General features: G+C 38.0%; 1 protein-coding gene across 2 annotated transcripts in view; it reads right to left on the bottom strand.

Annotated features, from left to right (window-relative positions):
- The window catches only part of adss1 (adenylosuccinate synthase 1), a 32,638-nt gene extending 12,560 nt beyond the window's left edge, over positions 1–20,078 (bottom strand). Inside the window, exons 1-7 of one of the 2 annotated variants that reach the window (XM_020515637.2) lie at positions 19,826–20,078; positions 8,685–8,787; positions 7,245–7,307; positions 3,996–4,046; positions 3,744–3,810; positions 2,961–3,068; positions 1,588–1,669 (exon numbers count right to left, since the gene is read on the bottom strand). In XM_020515637.2, the coding sequence (XP_020371226.1) occupies positions 1,588–1,669; positions 2,961–3,068; positions 3,744–3,810; positions 3,996–4,046; positions 7,245–7,307; positions 8,685–8,787; positions 19,826–19,999 (648 nt within the window). In that variant the 5' untranslated portion in view covers positions 20,000–20,078. Of the gene's footprint in view, positions 1–1,587; positions 1,670–2,960; positions 3,069–3,743; positions 3,811–3,995; positions 4,047–7,244; positions 7,308–8,684; positions 8,788–11,755; positions 11,800–19,825 lie in introns of those variants that run through there. The other variant, XM_048600415.1, reaches the window with a different exon arrangement.

Genomic DNA, 20,078 nt, shown 5'->3' with positions numbered 1-20,078 from the left:
GACACCAAGAACTAGATATTCACAGGGTAAAAGAAAAGATTGAATTGGTTCCATGAAACTATTGCATTTATTGGACCAATAATCTGAGGTTTTGATTCACCAATTCAAATGTCACCATGGCAGGTTGAAAATTTGAATTCAGTGTCTGCAAAGAAAAATAAAATGTTGCCCTCAATAAAATTGATAATGACATTGTTAAATTGTCATCAGAAATCCAACTGGTAAACAAATTTGTTCATTCAGTGTAATAGTGGATATTTCTCCCTGGCCTGGCTTATACATAACTTCACTCCTAAAACAAAGTGGTTGGTCTTGAATGGCTTCTCGAGTGTCCTGGCAAACTCCTTATTTGCATCACCTATCCAAAGATCTGAATGCAGTGATTCAAAAGAAGGTCTGCTATCTCAGGTCAACTATGGATAATCAGCAACAACCACTGGCTAAGATTGAATTTCAAAAAGATATTTCCTCTGAATAGGTCATTGGTGAATTATACAAGGATTCCAGAGAACGTCCATAGATAGCTATTGATAGACATTGATTATTGACAAATAACTATCCAGACCTTTGGTGATCATGGTCCATTGAGCTGTGGCCACAACAAATTGCAATAAAATACAACATCTGTCAATCATCAGTGCAGAGTACCTGAACATTTACCAAGTACGAGCAGATCAAAAGTACATATGTTTTTGCATTCATAGCAGATTAAATTGGTTGTTTTATTTTTAAGGTCATAAACATGGTAGAGAGAGGAGTGTCAGGATTACTATGTATTTTGCGCACTTCCACAGCCCACATGATTATGCTGGGTGGAAAATTTGAATTTCTGCGTATTCAGCTGGATACCAACATTAATATTAAAGAGTTAAACACTGGACTTTACCCATCAGAATTTTCTGATATGGGATTTGAACCTTGCACCTTTAGGGAATGCTACCAGAATCTCCTCTTCACTAAAGTAAACATCTCAGCTTTTAGTTAAAAATATTTATTCTACATAGTGCATTAATTTTCCAGTTCTCTACGGCACCTTCATGATGTTCAATTTAACTTATGAAAAAGCAAAATAAATCAGCTATTCATAGGTTTTTGGCTTTTCTTCTTTAAATCATTCACTAACAGTTATTCAAAGGCAGCCAGGAGCCAGGTTTCAGTGTTGTTCCTCCACTACAAAATGGGATTCTGAACTCAGTCTGACGAGATCTAAGAGTAGCCTCCAATTTAGCACTTCGATGTGGACAAGTATACTACATCCATACTTGATTGCATTGAGGACTTGGAATTAGACTGTTTAATTTGTAGATATCCTCAAACTTTACATTACCCTCTCAGTGCTAGTTTCCTTTTTTTAATATATTCCTTCCAGGATTCCATAAAATGCCTTTGAAATTGATAAAAAGTATGATGGTCAAATATTTAGGTATTATTTGAAAATTGTTTGGAATTGTAGGTAAATTAATATCATGGGTGAATGTTTTACTGTGTGAAGTACATTTACCATGCAATGACATAATGATAATAAATTCTTGCATGCAATTTTGAGTAACAAAAGAAAAATCTGCTGATGCTCTTTCATCATTTTACCTTTAATTTTTTAAGTTGTCCTTCAATGTCTATTTTCAGGTTAGGAAACATGGACTGATATTGTTGAGCCAGAAGTTTAAACCTGTTAAGGATTCAAGAATCGTACAAAAAGTATTAGCTTTACTTTCTATTGTTTGGGATTTGTTGTAACCGAAGAAGAATCATTTAAGTTCACAGCACAGAAGGTGACCATTGGCCCTTTCTGGTTTTGTTGTCTTTTTGGCACAGCAATGTAAACTTAATTCCACTGTCCTGTCCTCTTCCTATACCACTGTATCATCTTCTACTCCAAATATTTATCACTTTTCCTTTCAAGGAGACAATGACCTCTGTCTCACCAATCTCCCTGTGGTAAACCATTCTGTGCTCCAACAACTCCAGGTAAAGAAATGTCTTCTAACCTCTCTCTTAAATTGGTTAAGTGATAATTTTAAGTTGACAATTCTCATCACTAACTGTTCAACCAGGACAAAATAATCTTAAAATTAGATGTTGGCCAAAAATATCACGTGTTAAACAAGGTCTGAAAGACCTAAGGAAGGCAGGTCAGTATCATGGTCTTTCTCATTTTACTGTGAAAAAAATCTTAAGTTTTGGAAACTTGCATTACACGTGGGTAAAAAACGTTACTTCAGAAATCGGTGTAGTGATCAAACTCCAGCTGCACAATCATTGAGTGTTAGCAGAGATAGTGAGAACTGCTGATGCTGGAGTCAGAGGTAACACAGTGTGGAGCTGGAGGAACACAGCAGGCCAGGCAGCAGAGGAATAGGAAAGTTGACGTTTCGGGTCAGGGCCCTTCTTCAGAAATCATTTCTGAAGAAGGGTCCCGACCCAAAAGCTAAGCAAGTCCCAGCACTTACACATTTTGAACATTATCACTCATGGAAAGTTGATATATTGATTGGTCCTTCAAATATTTGGTGATATGCAGTCAATACAATTGTGATTAATTTATGTTTGCTGCTATATCATCGTGAACCAAATCATGTCTATACTTGAAAAGAATGCACTTCACATGTGTTAAATATTATGAGACAACTAAAAACACAACTGAATTGAGCAGGCTTGAAAATATTCCGAGAATCTGGAGCTGTAAAATATTCTATCCTGTATGCACTTAATTTTCCAATTTAAAATACTTACGTCCTCCTTTCCACATATCCACTTGACAATAAAGGGCATGGCAGGAAACTTGGTTCAGAGCCTTACGTGTGTAAGGAAATCCTCAAGTGTGACTTAAATTCAGTCCAGAGCTACTTAGTATTATCATCAACAAATTACACTCTACAAGCGAACTTCAGTAATTTGCTGAGCTATAATCTAAGTCATCCCATTAATGCAAGTGTCTACAACAGTCCCTATATTATTACCTGGAGCTGAAATCGCTGAAGTCAGCCAAAAGGTCACAGATTCGCAGACCAGTTCGTGCTGCTTTGGAGGAGTATGTTGGTCCTATCCCTTTCTTTGTGGTGCCAATACTAGAAAAACAACATACGTTTCTTTAATATAATGTAAAAGAAAGAAGCCCCATCTTTCAAATAAAAGTACTTTTTAAAAGTATCGTGGCAAAGGAAAGTTGTGAAAAGAAAACTATTAAAGATAAACGTAGATTTGTTCTTTACTAAGCGATATCAATTGGATTGCTCATAGTGGAAGCTATTTTGTAATGTCATGCAGTTCTCATGCTGCCAAAACTTCTCCAATGGCACTGCATTAACATTGTGTGCATACATTTAACTTAGGGATAATATTTTCAGGGTACAGATCTTTCCTGAAGTCAAGAGAGGCGCTCAGGCCAGTATTGTGAAAACATTTTGCTGCTTTTTAGTCTATCTACACAAATGGGTTAAATCTGATGTAAAATCACAGATGTCATCTTATACTTATTTATACTTCTAATGGCAAGTCTTGGGTTGGAAATACCCAGTGGTATAAAACATATAGGAAGACCCCCTCTCAATCCAGCACTGTTGTCATTACAATCAATTAAAATCTGATTGTGCTATTTCGGTCAAAAACAACTGTATAAATGGCAATAAATGGAATAATATCCATTAATTGGAGTATAAACCAGACTCTCAGCATCATACTTTTTTAAGCTAACTTCTAATGTGCTGCTGCATCATATATTTAACACTGACGGTCATATTTACTTTTTTCCCTCCTGCTCTTGTCGCTGAATTTCTTGAAGACCATCAACAGCTTGATGAAAATCAAACACTGTTAAATACAACAAATAAAAACATCAAGCTCAAAATGTATGCCAAATTGCATTTGTTATTTTCCTCAATTTCAGTGTTAGAAAAAAATTACCAAACTAAAAGCCCACTAATTGTTAAGAAATTCAAAGCGTGATTCTTTCAACAAACCAAATTTTAAGAACAGCTTTACCATCACTTACATACCCAAGTGTGCTCTGTCTGAAATGATCAGCCTCTTCTCCCATTCTTTTAATCCTGATAAAAATACAAAATAGTGCAGAAGATCAAAATATAGAATTCTTACAGACTATCCATGAGACAAGGTACGCAAATTCCTCAAAGCAGCTTCCATTTGACTAAAATAAAGCTGGCTGAGTGAGATCAGCTCCAAGGACTTTCATGGTCATAACTGCGATGGAGATAAAATTAGACTACAATGGGAACACAGTCCTGGTTATAATATTGTTGAGATGGACAGGAAGAAAAAGGGATGAAGTTAAAGCGTATCCTTATTAGAAAGAGTGGAGACGCCTAGGCTACAGCATTAAGACAGAATCAAATGGATAATTCAAGAAATTGGCAGACAAGTTATACAATTTCTGACATTGACCTACGATTGAAACTTATTATAGGCTGCCACTTTGAGAAGCTCTGTGAGCTTAAACATTCTGGAGATAATTTACTAAAACTTCTGACTGCTTCACTCGAAAATCTTTATCAAGAATTAACTTCCTTAAATATATACTTCCTTAATATTCCCAGGTATAAGATGGCAAAACAAAACAGAGAGGAATGGTGGAATTTATCAAAGAAGAAATTATGGTACCGATGTAGTTATAGGAGGTCAAAGACAGATCCAGTTTGGTTAGGATTAAGGAACAATATTCTAGAGTACCTGGATTAACATCAGAAGCATCCATGTAATAATGATGTCAGAGACAGACATTTAAACAGCAACAGCTGGGAAGGAGTAGAAGCTCTCACATTGTGAGAGGATAACATACGTTTCAAGCTGTAAATAAAGAACGCATACAGAAAGTAATATGGGGTGGAATTTCACCCTCCTGATGTGATGTGAACAATGGCAAGAAAAGTGGGAAAATGCAGTGAGCACGAAAAAAAAAATCAGATTCTTGTGTTGAGAAATCTTTTCCAATATTCTTCTCAAGATACAGATGGCAACTTCAGATTCTTGCTGGTCAACAGTGACTATTGCCTCGCATTTGCATTTAATTATTTAAGCTCTAACTTGCCTTAATTATATGTCACTTCCAATTCTCCTCGGTCACTGAGAAATAAGGTGCATATTCCTAACATGTAAACCAGCACTGGTACAGCTCGCTAAGATTTTCCTGGCTATCGTACAGCTGCTTCTTCACACCAATGTCCCTGCATGCTTCATTGCTATCAGCTTCCTTATCCCTTTGTCCAAGCAAGTTGGCATCAGTAAACCACGAAGCCTCACCACTATATCACGCATGCTTTCGGACCAAGTCACACACTACTTTAGCCCTTCTAATCTCTACTTTGGAACTGAGGGACACTGCAAGGGTTGAATCAGTTTCAGTCACTTAGGGATCAAATTTTAATAACAACCACAAATGGACCACAGATCTATAAAGGCAGGCTAGGACCAAGGTCCCCTCTATGCTGCGTGGCTGCACGAGCACCTGCTCAGCATTAACTTCTGGTTCCAGAAGTTGGAGGTACACACAGAAAACATGGCGATGGTGGCTAGGAGTGCAGCAGCTTGTAGTGTTGGGCTTAAAAATGATATCTTCAAACCAGACCATTAAGGCTAATGGTTAAGGGTTAATTGGATGTGAAAATTAGCAATTGAAGCAAAGTGAAAAAATAAATGAAAATAGGGCTGGTGTTAAAATAAACAAAAACAGCCTGTTTAACTGAGCAGTAACTGTATAACCTTGATCTTTTATGCAGTTAACACGGAGCCAACAGCAGATGTTTTCAACTTTCTTTTTTGATCAACGGAATGTCCAGAAGAGTATTGAAAATACCATGAAATGACGATACAGCATGTAATCAGTGCAGAGCTATAGTATTATTCCCATTGTATTGGCCCACTTGTTGGACTTTCCCCATTGGACCGGGTCTGTGAGACTGGGCCATGGAACCTGAGATGGAGCTTGAAATGCTAGCTGTCCAAAAACTCTAGTGTGAAGACAATGTATTGCAAAGCATTAGTTTGCCGTTGTATAAAGTAGTTTATGCTAATAGATTTGCTCATTTATTTGTATATAAAGTAGTTTAATCTAATAGATTAGTTTGTATATATATTAAGTAGATTAATCTAATAAATTAGCTATATAGTGCAGTGCATATATCTTCTTGTAATCATTTTGATCTGATCTTAAAGAACACGAGTACTTTCAGGCTAATAATTCAGAGCTGCACTATCAGCCAGATACAAAGTGAAATACAAGTTAAGAGTCAACTGCATTTCTATAGACACATGTCGGCAATTTTCCTTCCATGCAGTTGGAACGCTTGAGTTGCTGTCTCCTGATGGTTTTGGGCCTGTAGGGCCTAGGCCTCCTAACAGGCCCCTGTCCAGATGCAGGCTCACCCTCCTCAGCTTAAACTGCTGAAGGCTGTAATCACAGACAGCGAGGAGGTTGAGGAACCAGACACTTCTGGATCTCATTTGACAACACACTAATGGAAAATGGGAAAATTTCACCATGGTGCAGGGGGTAACATAATGATATGGATAGAAGATCGGCTGACTAACAGGAACAAGTAGAATAGACATGAATGGGTCATTTTCTGGTTGCAAGACGTAACAAGAGATGTGCCACAGAAACCAGTGCTGGGGCTCAACTTTTTACGACTTATCCAAATAACTTGGATGCAGGGACTGAAATTATGGATGCTAAATCTGCTTATGACATAGGTTGGAGGCTATCCTTCAGTTACGGAGGGCTTTAGTGAGATGGCATTTGGAGTGCCATGTACAGTATTGATCACTTTATTTAAGGATGAATGTAAATGCATGGGAAGCAGTTCAGGGGAGATTTGTTCCACCTAAACTTGAATTGACCAGGTTGTGTTAAGAGGAGAGGTTGGCAGGCTAGGCTTGTAACTGCTGGAGTTGAGAACAGTAAGAGGTGCCTTGGCTGAAATACAAGATCCTGAGGTGTCTTGGGAAGATGCTTGTAGAAAGAACATTTCCTCTATTGGGAAAATCTAGTACTAGGGGTCACTGATTAAAAATAAAGAGCCAACCATTTAAAACAGAAATAAAGCTCGAAGGGCTGAGTGGTCTCCTTCAGATTCATATATTTGTATGCATGGTGGTATAGACCATAGAGAAAAAGCTACAAATTAACACAATTATTTCAAACATATCTGAAACATTATTCAAGTGTGCTCTAATTTTGATGTAACAGTTCATGTAAAGGTCACAAAATATGCAGAGCTGAACAAGTGTACCTTTTTTTTCATTCTTGTCAGCTTCTTCAAACAAACCAGGTAAATGTATTACAACACCATTCCCTAAAGTAGAAAAAACATAGTGCATTAGGATATGGTAATTAATAATAGTTTTAAAATCCTTCAAAAAAGGAATCAGGAATTTACTCCAAGTTCAGATCAATATGAATGCCCTAAAATATCCGTGCATTCAAAGGTGACATCCCTTACTGCATAATGAACTCCCAACCGTGACATATTTTCAATCAACTCATTATCACACCTTTAGAGTGGGTGAGACTTGAACCTTGGCCTTCTGGTTGAGAGGCAAGGTCACTATCATTGCATCACAAGAGCCCTTTAAAGAAAAGACAGTGTTTAAATTCCACTTAGACATGTATATTGGTTAACTCCGTGAATTCAGTTAGTTATTTTTTTAATCAACATACTCAGCCATATTATGAAATACATCTGGGGTAGCTGAAACTTCGACGTTAACCTTCCAACTGAATGTATGGGCACCACTACTGCACCACAAGAGCTCCTTCTAAGCATTCGACTCTTGTAAAATTTACTCGCTTTAGATCTCAAGAGATAACAAGATTCTCGCATTCTCCCACTCTTGTGCAATATTCCACAGTTTTATGGTTTCCTTCCTGTTTGATTGATTGCTGCAAAGAAATGAGCAATTCACCTCACTGATTTGTTGTAATACTGTGTGGTATTAATATTCTTGCAGGCTCCCAAAAGCTTTGAAAATAGTGGCACACAGATTTTACTGCAACCAGTTATCTTCGTTATTGTCTTTCAAGCACTTCTGTCCAGTTATTTCTAGTGAAGTAGCTCTCTTTAATGGACAACAAGTGATTCTTCACCACAAAACTCAATGCTGAGTTGGTGCAGTGGGTGTGTGCCTACCTTTGGGTTCAGAAGTTCTGGTCCACAGTCCCACCTGCCCTGATAATGTGTCAGAACATCTGATCAGTTTGAATAAAAATCCCACGGTTCAGGTACACAAGTGATTTTCGTTTACTTATTCCTCCAATCCCAGTGATCTCTTATCACTAGTATTTCATGATCTTTGCTTAAGTGTGGAACCACAGATGACAGATCCCCTTTAGACTTCTCATGGTCATTCTCCTCCATGACAATATAATGTTTATTCCCATTTCATTACTAAATGGATATCATAACTGAGCCTGACCACGTTTTCTCGAAGTGTTTTTCGAATTTTACCAGAAACCACTGAATAACCTCAAGAACAGGAATGTTAGCTGATTTTTCTACCCCAATGCAAGGATGCTGAAGCGAATTATAACATTCAATCACCAGAGCTGAAAGTACCTAATGGCATGGAAAATGGAAAAAGCCTTATATATTTTCAACGTGAATGGTAATAACACATTTACCGATCATTTCTTTTCTCAAAACTTGGCTGTTTCTTCAAATTAATTGACTTACCAATAAAGGAAATAGCTTTTGGGTTAATAATGCCACTTGGAAAAAGGTGAAAATCATATTCCTTTCCATCTGCAACGACCGTATGGCCAGCATTGTTTCCACCCTAAAAGATATTTGGAATTGCAAATTAATGCATGGAGCAAAACACTCAAGAGTAATTTGTGCTACTCAGAAAATATTAATACATTTGTAATCCTAAGAAATAGTACATATATTGGTAATATGAATTAAAAAAAACAATTACTTTATTCCAAAAGCTGCCATTTTTAAAGTGGTTCGATAATGAGGAAGATGTTGCAATAAAATACTGGGAAACAGCTTTGTGTCTACGGTTGCTTGCAAGATGACTTCCGATCTCAAATGCTACACCATGAGTAGATGTTCAGTAGGGACCAGGTACTTCCCAAGTGTGGGCAAGATGGAAAATCAAGAGATATGGAGAGACAGTGAAGAATGTCCATGAATACAAAACAGTGAACATACAAACATAGGGACAACAGGAAGAATCTAGAGACCTTATCTATATGATCTTTTCCCTGTAATATACTCCTGGAATTTCGGAATTATTCTGGTATTCGTACATGACATTCCCTCTAAAGCCATATATCCTATCAAAGGTATGGTACCCAGAATAGCTTAAAACTCATTTTAGTATCATTACAGGCAAGTGTTAAGGAGATTGACAAGTCCTTAATACTCTCAGGTAACTTCTTGGTGAGAAAAATCTGGAATTTTCCGACAGGTTTTTGATCTTGGATGCAACCTCAATTATATGCAAACAACTGGATTAATTAATTAACCCCTTTTTGCACAAGCATAAAGGAAGAAATCAGAATATGTTATGCATGAACAACTCTTTATTAACTTAAATAATCATACTATTAAATATTCAGTACTTAGTAGTTCATAGATACGAATCAATATAGTCAGGATTAACCAGTGGTTTGAATAGAAAATCATTAAGTGCCAAATGTACAAAAATAAAATTAATAACAGAGGAAGCTCTTTTAACTTGCACCAAAGGGTCCTCTAAAATTCATTTGCCACATAAGTACCACGCAATGACCATCTCCAACAAGAGAGAATCTAGCCAGTGCCCTTTGATGTTCAAGGATGTTACTGTTAATGAATCAGAGAAACACAGAATATAGGAGCAGGAGTAGGCCATTTGACGCTTTGAGTCAAATACGATCATTGCTGATCATCCAACTCAGTTCCCTGTTCCATCTTTCTCCCCATATCCTTTGATCCCTTAAGTTCTAAAAACTATTTCTATATCTTTCTTGTAAGTCTTGAAACCTTTTGAGGTCAAAATATTGATGTGGCAGAGAATTCCACAGGACACCACTCCCTGGCTGAATAAATTTCTCATTTCTGTCCTAAAAGGCCTATTCCTTATCCTTAGATTGTGGCCCTGGTCCAGGACTCTGGGACTTAAAATCTAATAACTGCTTGTAGTCCCAGTCCTGGTCTCTAATGCTGATGACAGTATTGCATCTACAGAATTTTCAGCTCTCCAAGGCCTGACTTCCATCTGAGATAGAGCAGGATTTCCCCATCTCCGGCTAATTAATATTCCTTGAAGCGGTAAATGGCTGTGGAGTTGTCATTATAGTTCGGGATGTATTCCTGTTAATTATTTAGATGGCAAGGCAGGAAATATTGCCATCTAAACAAAATCTTCCCCAGTGTATCACTGTAATTCAATGTTAGTAGTCAGAGTGTGTGATTATTACAATTTGTGAAGTTATTTCATGGTCTAATCCTTACAGTCATTTGGTAGCACAGAACTTGAGTACTGTAGGTTAAAGACATACTTTCAATGCTTTTCAAAAAATACAGGCGACAGGTATTCACTGGTTCATTTCTCAGATCAATGCCCTGACCAGAATCAACCTGCCTGGTTTAAAATTTAAACAAAGCCTGGCAGTTAATTGTCAATCAAAATTATTGGGTCCATTTTCCATTGCAATATCCCTGCCATACACAGTCCACTTACTAAACAAATCTCTTGTCGTGCAGTACAAATTTTGGTTTTCTCCTTGAATGCGTATTCTTGTGAAACGTCCTGATGAGTGCAAGATGAAAAACTTTGACTGCTTTGGGTGGCACAGTGGCTAGCACTGCCGCCTCACAGCACCAGGGGCTTGTTCAATTCTAACCTCAGGTGACCGTCTCTATGGAGTTTGCACATTCTCCCCATGTCAGTATGGGTTTCCACAAAGTGCTCTGGTTTTTTCTCAAAGTCCGAAGATGTGCAGGTTAGGTGGATTGGCCATGGTAATTGAGGGGTTGCAGGGATGGGGGTTCTGGTGGATCTGGGTGGGATGCTCCTTAGAGGGTCAGTGCAGACTCAATGGTCCAAATGGCCTCTAACTGCACTGAAGGGATTCTATGATATGACAAAACTTCACCTTTTGAAAGCAGTTCCCAAGTTTAACTGTTAGATAGCTGGCAAGTTATCAGCAATATATACTGTCAGTCTGTGACAAATCTACATCTCAAACAGCTATGTCAATTAAGAGTAAAATTGGATGGGGTGTAAAACAAACACTGAACCAGTACTTTCCCTATTTTCATTGAATGGATTTGTTCTTAGAGGTCTTATGTTTTAATTAGCTTTAATCAGCTAAGAACTTTGCTTACTTACCATTTTGCAGCACTTCGTTCAATAGCTGAACTCCATACTAAATGGGCAGCTTTACAGCTGGAAGTTCTTAGGTCACACAAAGAACATTTTCCCTTAGGTATTTTGAAAGAATTTGCTGGTGACTACAAAGCACTTTTGAAAATTTGGGATAGTGTAAATTTATTACAATATCTTCAAGCACAGTTTTGAAAATATTGAAAAGAAAGCCATTTGCCATGGTAACTGTAGTCAACTTAGAATAATTCCAATCAAGCTTCCATTCAAGATTTTAATGGAATTAAAATGAGATTACTTGCATGATCCCAAATATCAAACATGCATTTACAGATACAAAGAATGTGGAATTAAAAATTAAAAATAAATTATTATAAGTTACTGGCAGGGTTGGTATCACAGTGTTTGTGTTTTCCTTGGAACTTACCCGAGTACAAACAAAGTCATCCACAGTAGTTTTCATTTCCCAAGTCATGGTATTTAAACCTCAATTCGGAAGGCCACCCAAAACAAATAGCCAAACCACTGGGTGGAGCAGGGATTGCTAAATGGTCACGAAGTAACATTAAAAATTTAGAATTTTTACCAGGAGAAGTTGTGCTTCTCTGAATTCTTCAAGGAATCCTTAGCTTTCCTGACGTGCGCTGACATTAATCCTGCCAGTTTTAAACAGCAGACTGTCTGACTTTATTCAAATAATGCCTGGGCAAGGCAAGTTTAAAATTGTCTGGGCTTTAGTGGAGTTCTTTATATAGGTATCACTGCGGTCGGTAGCGTTGTTGCCTCTGAGTCACAAGGTTCTGGATCCAAGATCCAGTCTGTGGTTAAGCATAAGGCTGACATTCCAATGCAATACTGAGGAAGTTACAGAGGAAATTATGGGCCAGTGAGCCTTACATCAGTGGTAGGATTATTGGAGAAGATTCTTAGGGACAGGATCTCCTCCCATTTGGAAAACATTGGATTTAATAGGGATGGTCAGCATAGCTTTGTGAGAGAGAAGCCTTGTCTCGCAAATTTGATTAAATTTTTTGAGAATGTGACAAAAATGATTGATGAGGGTAAGGCAGTGGATGTTGTCCACATGGACTTTACCAAAGCATTTGATAAGTTCCTTCCCGATAGGCTGACCCAGATGAATAAGGCACAAAGGATCCACAGTAAGTTCGTAAGTTGAATACAAAATTGACTTGGTCAGAGAAGCAGAGAAGGGGTCTTTCTCTGACTGGAAGTCCATGAGACCAGTGTCGTTTCACAGGATTAGTACTGGGACCTCATGTTTGTAATTTATATAAATGATTTGAATGAAAATGTAGGTGGTCTAATTAGTAAGTGTGCAGATAACAGGGAAATTGGTGGAGATGTGGGTAGTGAGGAAGGTTATCAAAGGATACAGCAGAATATAGATCAGTTGGAAAGGTGGTTGAAGAAATGGCAGATGGAGTTTAATCTAGACAAGTACGAGGTGATGCATTTTGGGAGGTCAAATGCAAGAGGAAAATATATATTAAATTGCAGCATCTTTAGGAGCACTGATGTACAGAGAGATCTTGGGGTGCAATCCATAGCTCCCTGAAGGTGGCAACATAAGTAAATCGGATGGCAAAGGAGGCATACAGAATTCTTGCCTTCAGCGTTTGGGGCATTGAGTATAAAAGTTGGCAAGTCATATTGCAGCTGTATAAGACCTTAGTTAGGCCACATTTGGAGTATTGTCTGCAGTTCTGGTCGCCTCATTATAGGAAGGATATGGAGGCTTTGGAGAGGGTGCAAGAGAGGTTTACCAGAATGTTGCTTGGATTGGAGTGTATTTAATATAAGGAGAAGTTGAACAAACTTGGATTGTTTTCACTAGAGCTTCAAAAGCTGAGTGCGACCTGATAGAAGTATGAAAATTATAAGGGGGGTGGATAGGATGGATAGTTGGAGTCTTTCTCCCAGGATGAAATTTCAAATACTAGGGGGCATAGGTTTAAAGTCAGAGGGGAAAATGTTTAAAGGAGATGTGCAAGGCAAGCTTTTTTTAAACAGAGGTGCCAGAATGCATTGCCAAGGGAGGTGACAGAAGCAGCTATGACAGCAATGTTTTAGGAGGCATTTAGACAGACACATGAACAAGCAGAGAATAGAGAGATACAGATCATTTGCAGGCAGATGGGATTAGTTTAGAACAGCATTGTGGTTGGCACACATGGTGGACCAAAGGGTCTGCCTTGTGCTGTACTGTTCTATGTTGTATGTCTGAGGAGCCATCTTCCAAATGAGGTGGTAAACTGAAGCAGTACTTTGGTGGATTTAAGAGAATCCGGGACACTATTTCAAGAACAGCAGGGAGTTATGCTTGGTGTCCTAGCCAATAGTTATCTCTCAAATCAATATCTCATTATCTGGCCATTATCATATTATTGTCTGTGGACCTTGTTGTACACAAATTGGCAACTGTATTTCCTACATTCTAACAACAACACTTCAAATGTATAGAATTGACTGTTAAGCATTTTTGATGCCTAGTGGTCTTGTAAAGTGCTATATAAATGCAAGGTATCTATTTTCTTTTCTTCTCCAGGTGAAAATAAGCCCTTTCATGTTCTCTAATATCTTCAATACATAGCATAAAATAGATAGATTATCAATTTTTCAGAAAGTAATAATGGTAGGTTTGTACATAAAAATTAATAAAGTCTAGGCTCTGCGGTATTCTGGACAAAACTTGTGCTTGGATAACTCTTTGCTTTCTCTATTCACTGTTCTGAGCTTTCTGCTTCTCTATGTCTCATACACTTGACCTCCAACAACAGTTCTAGCTGTGTCACTACAGAGCAGCACAAACCACAGTCAGTTGGCTAAGGAAGCCAGCATCAGCACTTCAATCTGTAAAGTATAGCAACATCAAGTAGTCTCAAAAATATACTGCTTTACAGTACGATAGGTGAGATTTGCTGAAATTGATTTATATTTAAGTACATCTTATTAATTTATTTCAGAAAAAGTAGACTGGTCTAGAAATATAAACCCTAATGCAAAACTTTATTGTTTCACATAATCCAATTTTTTTTCTAACACTTGTACTTGGTGCACATTATGGATTAAAACATCTGCAGACAGAACTGCATTTTTTTTAACTTCTAAACCACAATTCATCATGCATGGGTTTCTGAATGAGTTTTTAAAGCACAGTCAACATATTAAAAGATCCGAGTGACCAGTGGCACAACATTAGGTCTTGTTTGACTGTCAACAACCGAAACATTTAACTGACCTTCTCATGTTCTTTCTGACGACTCCAGTCCGACCTTTAGCTACTCCACAAGGGAGACCGGACTGGATGCACAGCCCTGATAAACAAGTGTATTCTACACAAAGACCTGAACTTTCACATAAGGACTACAGGGAACGACAGAACTGCCAATCTTACATTAGTAATAGGAAGAATACTAGAATCTAATGTGAAGGATGTGACAACTAGACACTTAGAAAATAATAATAATAGAAATTACTGGAGAAACTCAGCAGGTCTGGTAGCATCTGTGGAAAGAAAGCAGAGTTAATGTTTTGAGTCTAGTGACCCTTCTTTAGAATTCCAATTTCTGTCTTTGTTTCCAATCTTCAGCAACCACAGTTATTTGTTTCACTTAAAAAAAATGATCGGTTGGTCAGTCAACCTAAATTGATGAAAGGGAAATCAGAAAGAAAACACAAACCTGTTGCAGTATTTTAGTGGAGAAGGGGGAAACAAGTGAGAATATTGTGTATTTGGATTTTTAGACGGGGTTCAATAATATCCCACACAGGTTCATAAACAAACATTGGAGCACATAGGATGAAGGATCCTATGCAGGATTGGTTAACAGGAAGAAAACACAGTAAGAATAAATGTGCCATTCTCAAGTTGGCAGATGGGACAAGCAAGATTCAGTGCTTGGGCCTGAACTTTTCACAATTGATATCAATAATTTGGATGTGGTGACCAAATGTAATATGTCCAAGTTTTCAGATGACACACCACCGAGTGGGAATGTACTTTGTGAGGATGATGCAAAGGGGCATCAAAGGAAGTTGGACAGACTGAGTGAATGTGCAAGACCATGGCAGATGGAATATAATGTGGATAAATGTGAGATTACCCACTTTGGTAGGAAGAATATAGATGCAGGACATTGCTTAAATGATGGAAGAGTTGAAGATGCATGCATCCTTCATTAGTCATGGAAAGTTAACATGCAGGTGAAGGCAAATGGTATGTTGGCCTTTATAGTTAGCGGATAACAAGGGGAAAGATAGCTTGCTTCAATTATATAGAACTTTGGAGAGACCGCTCTTGGAGAATCCTCTCACTTGAGGAAAGAAAAACTGGTTCACCTGACTAATTCATGGAATGGTGGGATTGTCCTATGAGGAAAGATTGAGGAGATTGAGTTTATAATCTCTGGAATTTAGAAAAATGAGAGGTGATCTCATTGACACTTGAAGGATTCTTAAAGGGCTAGATAGGGTAGATGCAGAAAGGATGATTCCCCTGGTAGACGATCTAGAAAAAGGGATCATAGACTCAAAATGAGGGGAAAACATTTGCGGCTAAATAAAGGAAGAATTTTTACATATGGATAGTAAATCTTTGGAATAGTCTAACCCTGAGGGCTGTGGAAGCTCTGTCATTGAGTATTTTCAGGACGGAAATTGATAAATTTCTGGAGACTAATCACTTCAGGGGATATTGGGATATCGCAGGAAAATGGCATTGATGTTGATGATGAGCCATGATGTGGAATGATATCACAGGCAAGCGGGACTGAATGGTGTATTCCTGCTTCTATCTTCTGAACAAATAGTTCAGTTATAATTTTGGAAAAGGTAAGTAAATACTGACACACAGATGTTGGGGGCAAGAAATCCAACTTTCTGATGCCTAAGGTAGTTGATGCATAGAGGAAGATCTCCTGGCTATGGGGTTTAGAACCAGGGGATACAGTCTCAGAATAAAAGGGAAGTCAGGTAGGACTCAGATTTTTACTCACAGGATGGTGAATCTTTGGCATAGAGAATTCCAAAGAGTGGTAGAAGCTCAGTCATTGTTTCAGAGCTGTGCTCCAACAGTTTGTAATTTCAAAGAAACATGTTGGATTACAACCTGATGTTGTGGGAATTCTGACTTTGTCCACTCCAGTCCAACACTGGCACCTCCACATCATTATTAACTTCAACAGATCAACAGATTTCTAGCAACTAATAACATCAAGGGATGTGGGAATAGAATGGGAATATAGCATTGAGGTAGATGATCAGCCATGATCTAGAATGGCAGAACAGGCCTGAGGGACTGAATGGCTTGCTCCTGCTTCTATATTCTTTATGTCGTATTCCTAGATCATATTGAAAGATGCCACCAGATACATAAAATGTAGAATAGGAAGAATGTAATAAAACAGATGACTAATGTACACGGTCAAACCGTGAGTGGCATTGAGAAGGTTGGGTTTTATTGTGCAACTTTAACTGCTCTGAGAAAGTAGAGTGGGGCCCCTTCTTGGAAGCGGTTTGATAAAACTCAGTTGCTATCAAGGCACTTCGAGGAAAAACTTACAGACAACCACACAATGGAGTCACATATAGGCCAGATCAAATAAGGATGGTATGTTCTTTCACGAAAAAAAAAATACCTTAAATAAATCAAGAAGAAGCTTTTCAAAATCAAAATATTACACAGACCATATTATCACACTCTTCAGCACAACTTCAAGTGGCTTGTCAACTTGAAAGCCATTGATTTTGACTGATGAGCAAAATTCCTTTCAGATTAAAAGGACTAATTTCTTTCTTAAAAAGTGTTTATGTTTACAAGTGCACAATGAAATGATTAGTGTACAAGAGTTTGCGCACAGTTAGCATAAATTTGTCACAAAAATATGAACTTAATTAGCAGACCTGTTCCCTGTTCCAAATGAAAAAAGGGTTGACAAACACTTTTTAAACAGTGAATACTGGACACTTTTAAAGCCCATAATAATGACAACTAGAAGGTGAGCATCTATTTTTATAATTTGTCATGTTAAACTGCCCAAGATTCAACACAGGTATCTATGTAACAAATATTATTGAACCATTCGTTGAAGTGCATCATTACACATGATGTTAATGGGTATAGTTCCAGTGATGATATTCTTTCATATTTGCATTAAGTGTTCTATTGTCGTGATTTATGTCCACTTCATGGTAAAAAAAAAACATGTTTTCAGATGGTTCCCTATAAATTCTACTGCTTTCAACCCAAGAGGATACCTTAAACTAACAAGGCTGCTTAAATTATTTAAATTAGGAGCCCATAACACATTGCCTGCACTGAGTCCTGATTGTTCATCTACCCCTTGGTGCAAGTTCACCTGGATTGGCTCCAGTTAAACAAACCTTGATTTTAAAATTTTCATCCTTGTTTTAAAATCACTCCAAGACATTGCCTCTCCCAATCCCTGTCATCTCCTTCAGGCCAACCCTAAGATATTCATGCTCATCTAATTCAGGTCTCGAGTAAATCAATTTTAATCATTCCACCATTAAGGACGGTGTTGTTAGTTGTTCAGAATCCAAGCTCTGGAATTCTCTCCCTAAACCTTTTTACCCCTCCACCTTTCTTTCCCACTTTAAATTCCACGCAGATCTACTTTGTCAATGAATCTATATTTATATAGTCTGCCCCTTGCCAATCTTTCCTTTAGTCCAGTATCTGATTGTTTTTCTGAACCATATTTTATATTTGTGGAAAGTCTGATTCTCAGGAAAGATGCTTAGCACTTAACTTGCCATTGGTGACATCAGCAGCTGGCTGTCATGGTGATTCCAGCTGGGAGTTTCTTCTTTCAACAGTGTCTGATCTTGATTTGTGCTTAAGGAGCTCTCTGATTCAGAGCTTCCCATTTTTTTGATACCCTAGTCATACAGCCCAACTAATAAGTCAAAATAAAACAACATCCCTAACCGGGCTAAGGAGTAAAAGTTCTTTACACCTTACAAACTTGCACTATTCCACATCAAAGTTGCAACGTGCTAACCTAGAAATATTATTTAGGAGCAAAATACTGCAGATGCTGGAAACCGTACTGAAAACAAAAAAAAGTTGCTCTGACCAAGAGCCAACTAGACTTGACATGTTAGCTGCTTTCTCTCCATGGATGCTGCCTGGCTCGCTGTGATTTCCAGCATCTTTTGCTTTCACTAGAAATATTGTTTGCTGTACTTCTTATTTGTATGTATATTCTGGGATTTTCAAATTATAGCTCTCATGCTCTTCTAAAACAACAGGTTAGACTGTGTGCAATCTGTTCCACTGCTAAAATGATCACAGATAAGTTGGCATTGAGATCCGCTGCTCACACCAGTAAACTTTTTAAAAGTACCTGTTGCTCACCGTGATTGAGTGTAATCATGTAAAGAGTTGGATAGTTAAGGATTCTCAAAGGTCAAACTTTGGAACAAAACATAAATTGTAAATTACTTCAGTCAAAACACCCCTCTTTAAAGAAACATACCATTTATTGAATTACGGGAAAGACGATTTTATAAAATCTTCAAGGCAGCTGTGGATTTATCATCTCCCACTCACTGATACTGCATCAATATTTGACAAGAAAACTAGTACTAGTAACTAGTGATGGCTGGTAATAATAAGGTACAGAAAATGAAGACTTGTGGTGACAAAAATTCATTCCAATGGAAAATGTCCTATTCTTTGTTCAAATAAACACAAAGAAAACGAGGGCTGATTTCAGCAAGTGATTCAACCAGTCTGCAAAATTTAGAATATGTTTTTGGATTGGATAAAGTTATTGTAATCACTTAAGAAACTGTTTCATGAGAGGGCTAGGTTTTGTGTATTGGTCAATTAGCTTGGGGCAAATTTCCTCCTTCAACTCCATATCTTTTGATCACTCCACACTTTTATATATCCACTCTCCTAATAAAATACACTTTAATTACAACGTCCTAATCAACTGAAGATCTACGATTTTATTAACAATATAAAAGTATGCTGGACTCAGGCTGATATTTATGGCCGTACAGTACATGTCTCTCAGAACCTATTAAACCTCCTCTTAACTATCAGTTACAATTGCGTCAGAGGACGATCGACCTTGGTTGAATCTGAGGCCACTTTTTAACTAAGCAAAATACACGTCTATTTTTAGTTAAGTTTTCAGTAACATTTCATTCCCTGCCTTGGATGACTGACCTACTCTCAAGACAGAATGGTGTCACAACCAATGAGGTTAAAATCAGAAATGATTCCTATATCGCGATTATAAATTGCAAATTAACGCTTGAAACAACGAAATGTAATAGAAGCTGGATGCCACATTTTTCTTTCACTGATGTTGTTAACTTAAGAATCAAAGTTTGGGGAATGGATTCACTTACAATGTATTTGCTTGTAAAGTAGCAGCATATGCCACAGAGTTTCCTTTGCAGTAGATACCAATTGACTTGTTGCACTGAGAGCTGCCCTTACCTGGCACCTGCACACAATATCAGCATCAGTGGCCAACAGGTCCACCACCTTCCCCTTGCCCTCATCTCCCCATTGCGCACCGAGGGCCACTGTCACTTTATTGCCGCCGTTGCGAGGCCGTTTGCAGCCGGTGTAGTTTCTATGCTCACTGCCCCGTCGGCTGGATTCGCTCATTGCTGCTTCCCGCTGAAACCCAACAAAAGCGCGCACTGCTCCCGCACTTCCGCGTGCACGAGCGCCGCGGCCGCGCGTT

This window comes from Rhincodon typus, chromosome 8, assembly GCF_021869965.1.
Source record: "Rhincodon typus isolate 14 chromosome 8, sRhiTyp1.1, whole genome shotgun sequence".
NCBI lineage: Eukaryota > Metazoa > Chordata > Chondrichthyes > Orectolobiformes > Rhincodontidae > Rhincodon > Rhincodon typus.
The sequence above is the reverse complement of the archived record's forward strand: the minus strand, read 5'-3'. Positions and strand labels throughout refer to the sequence as shown.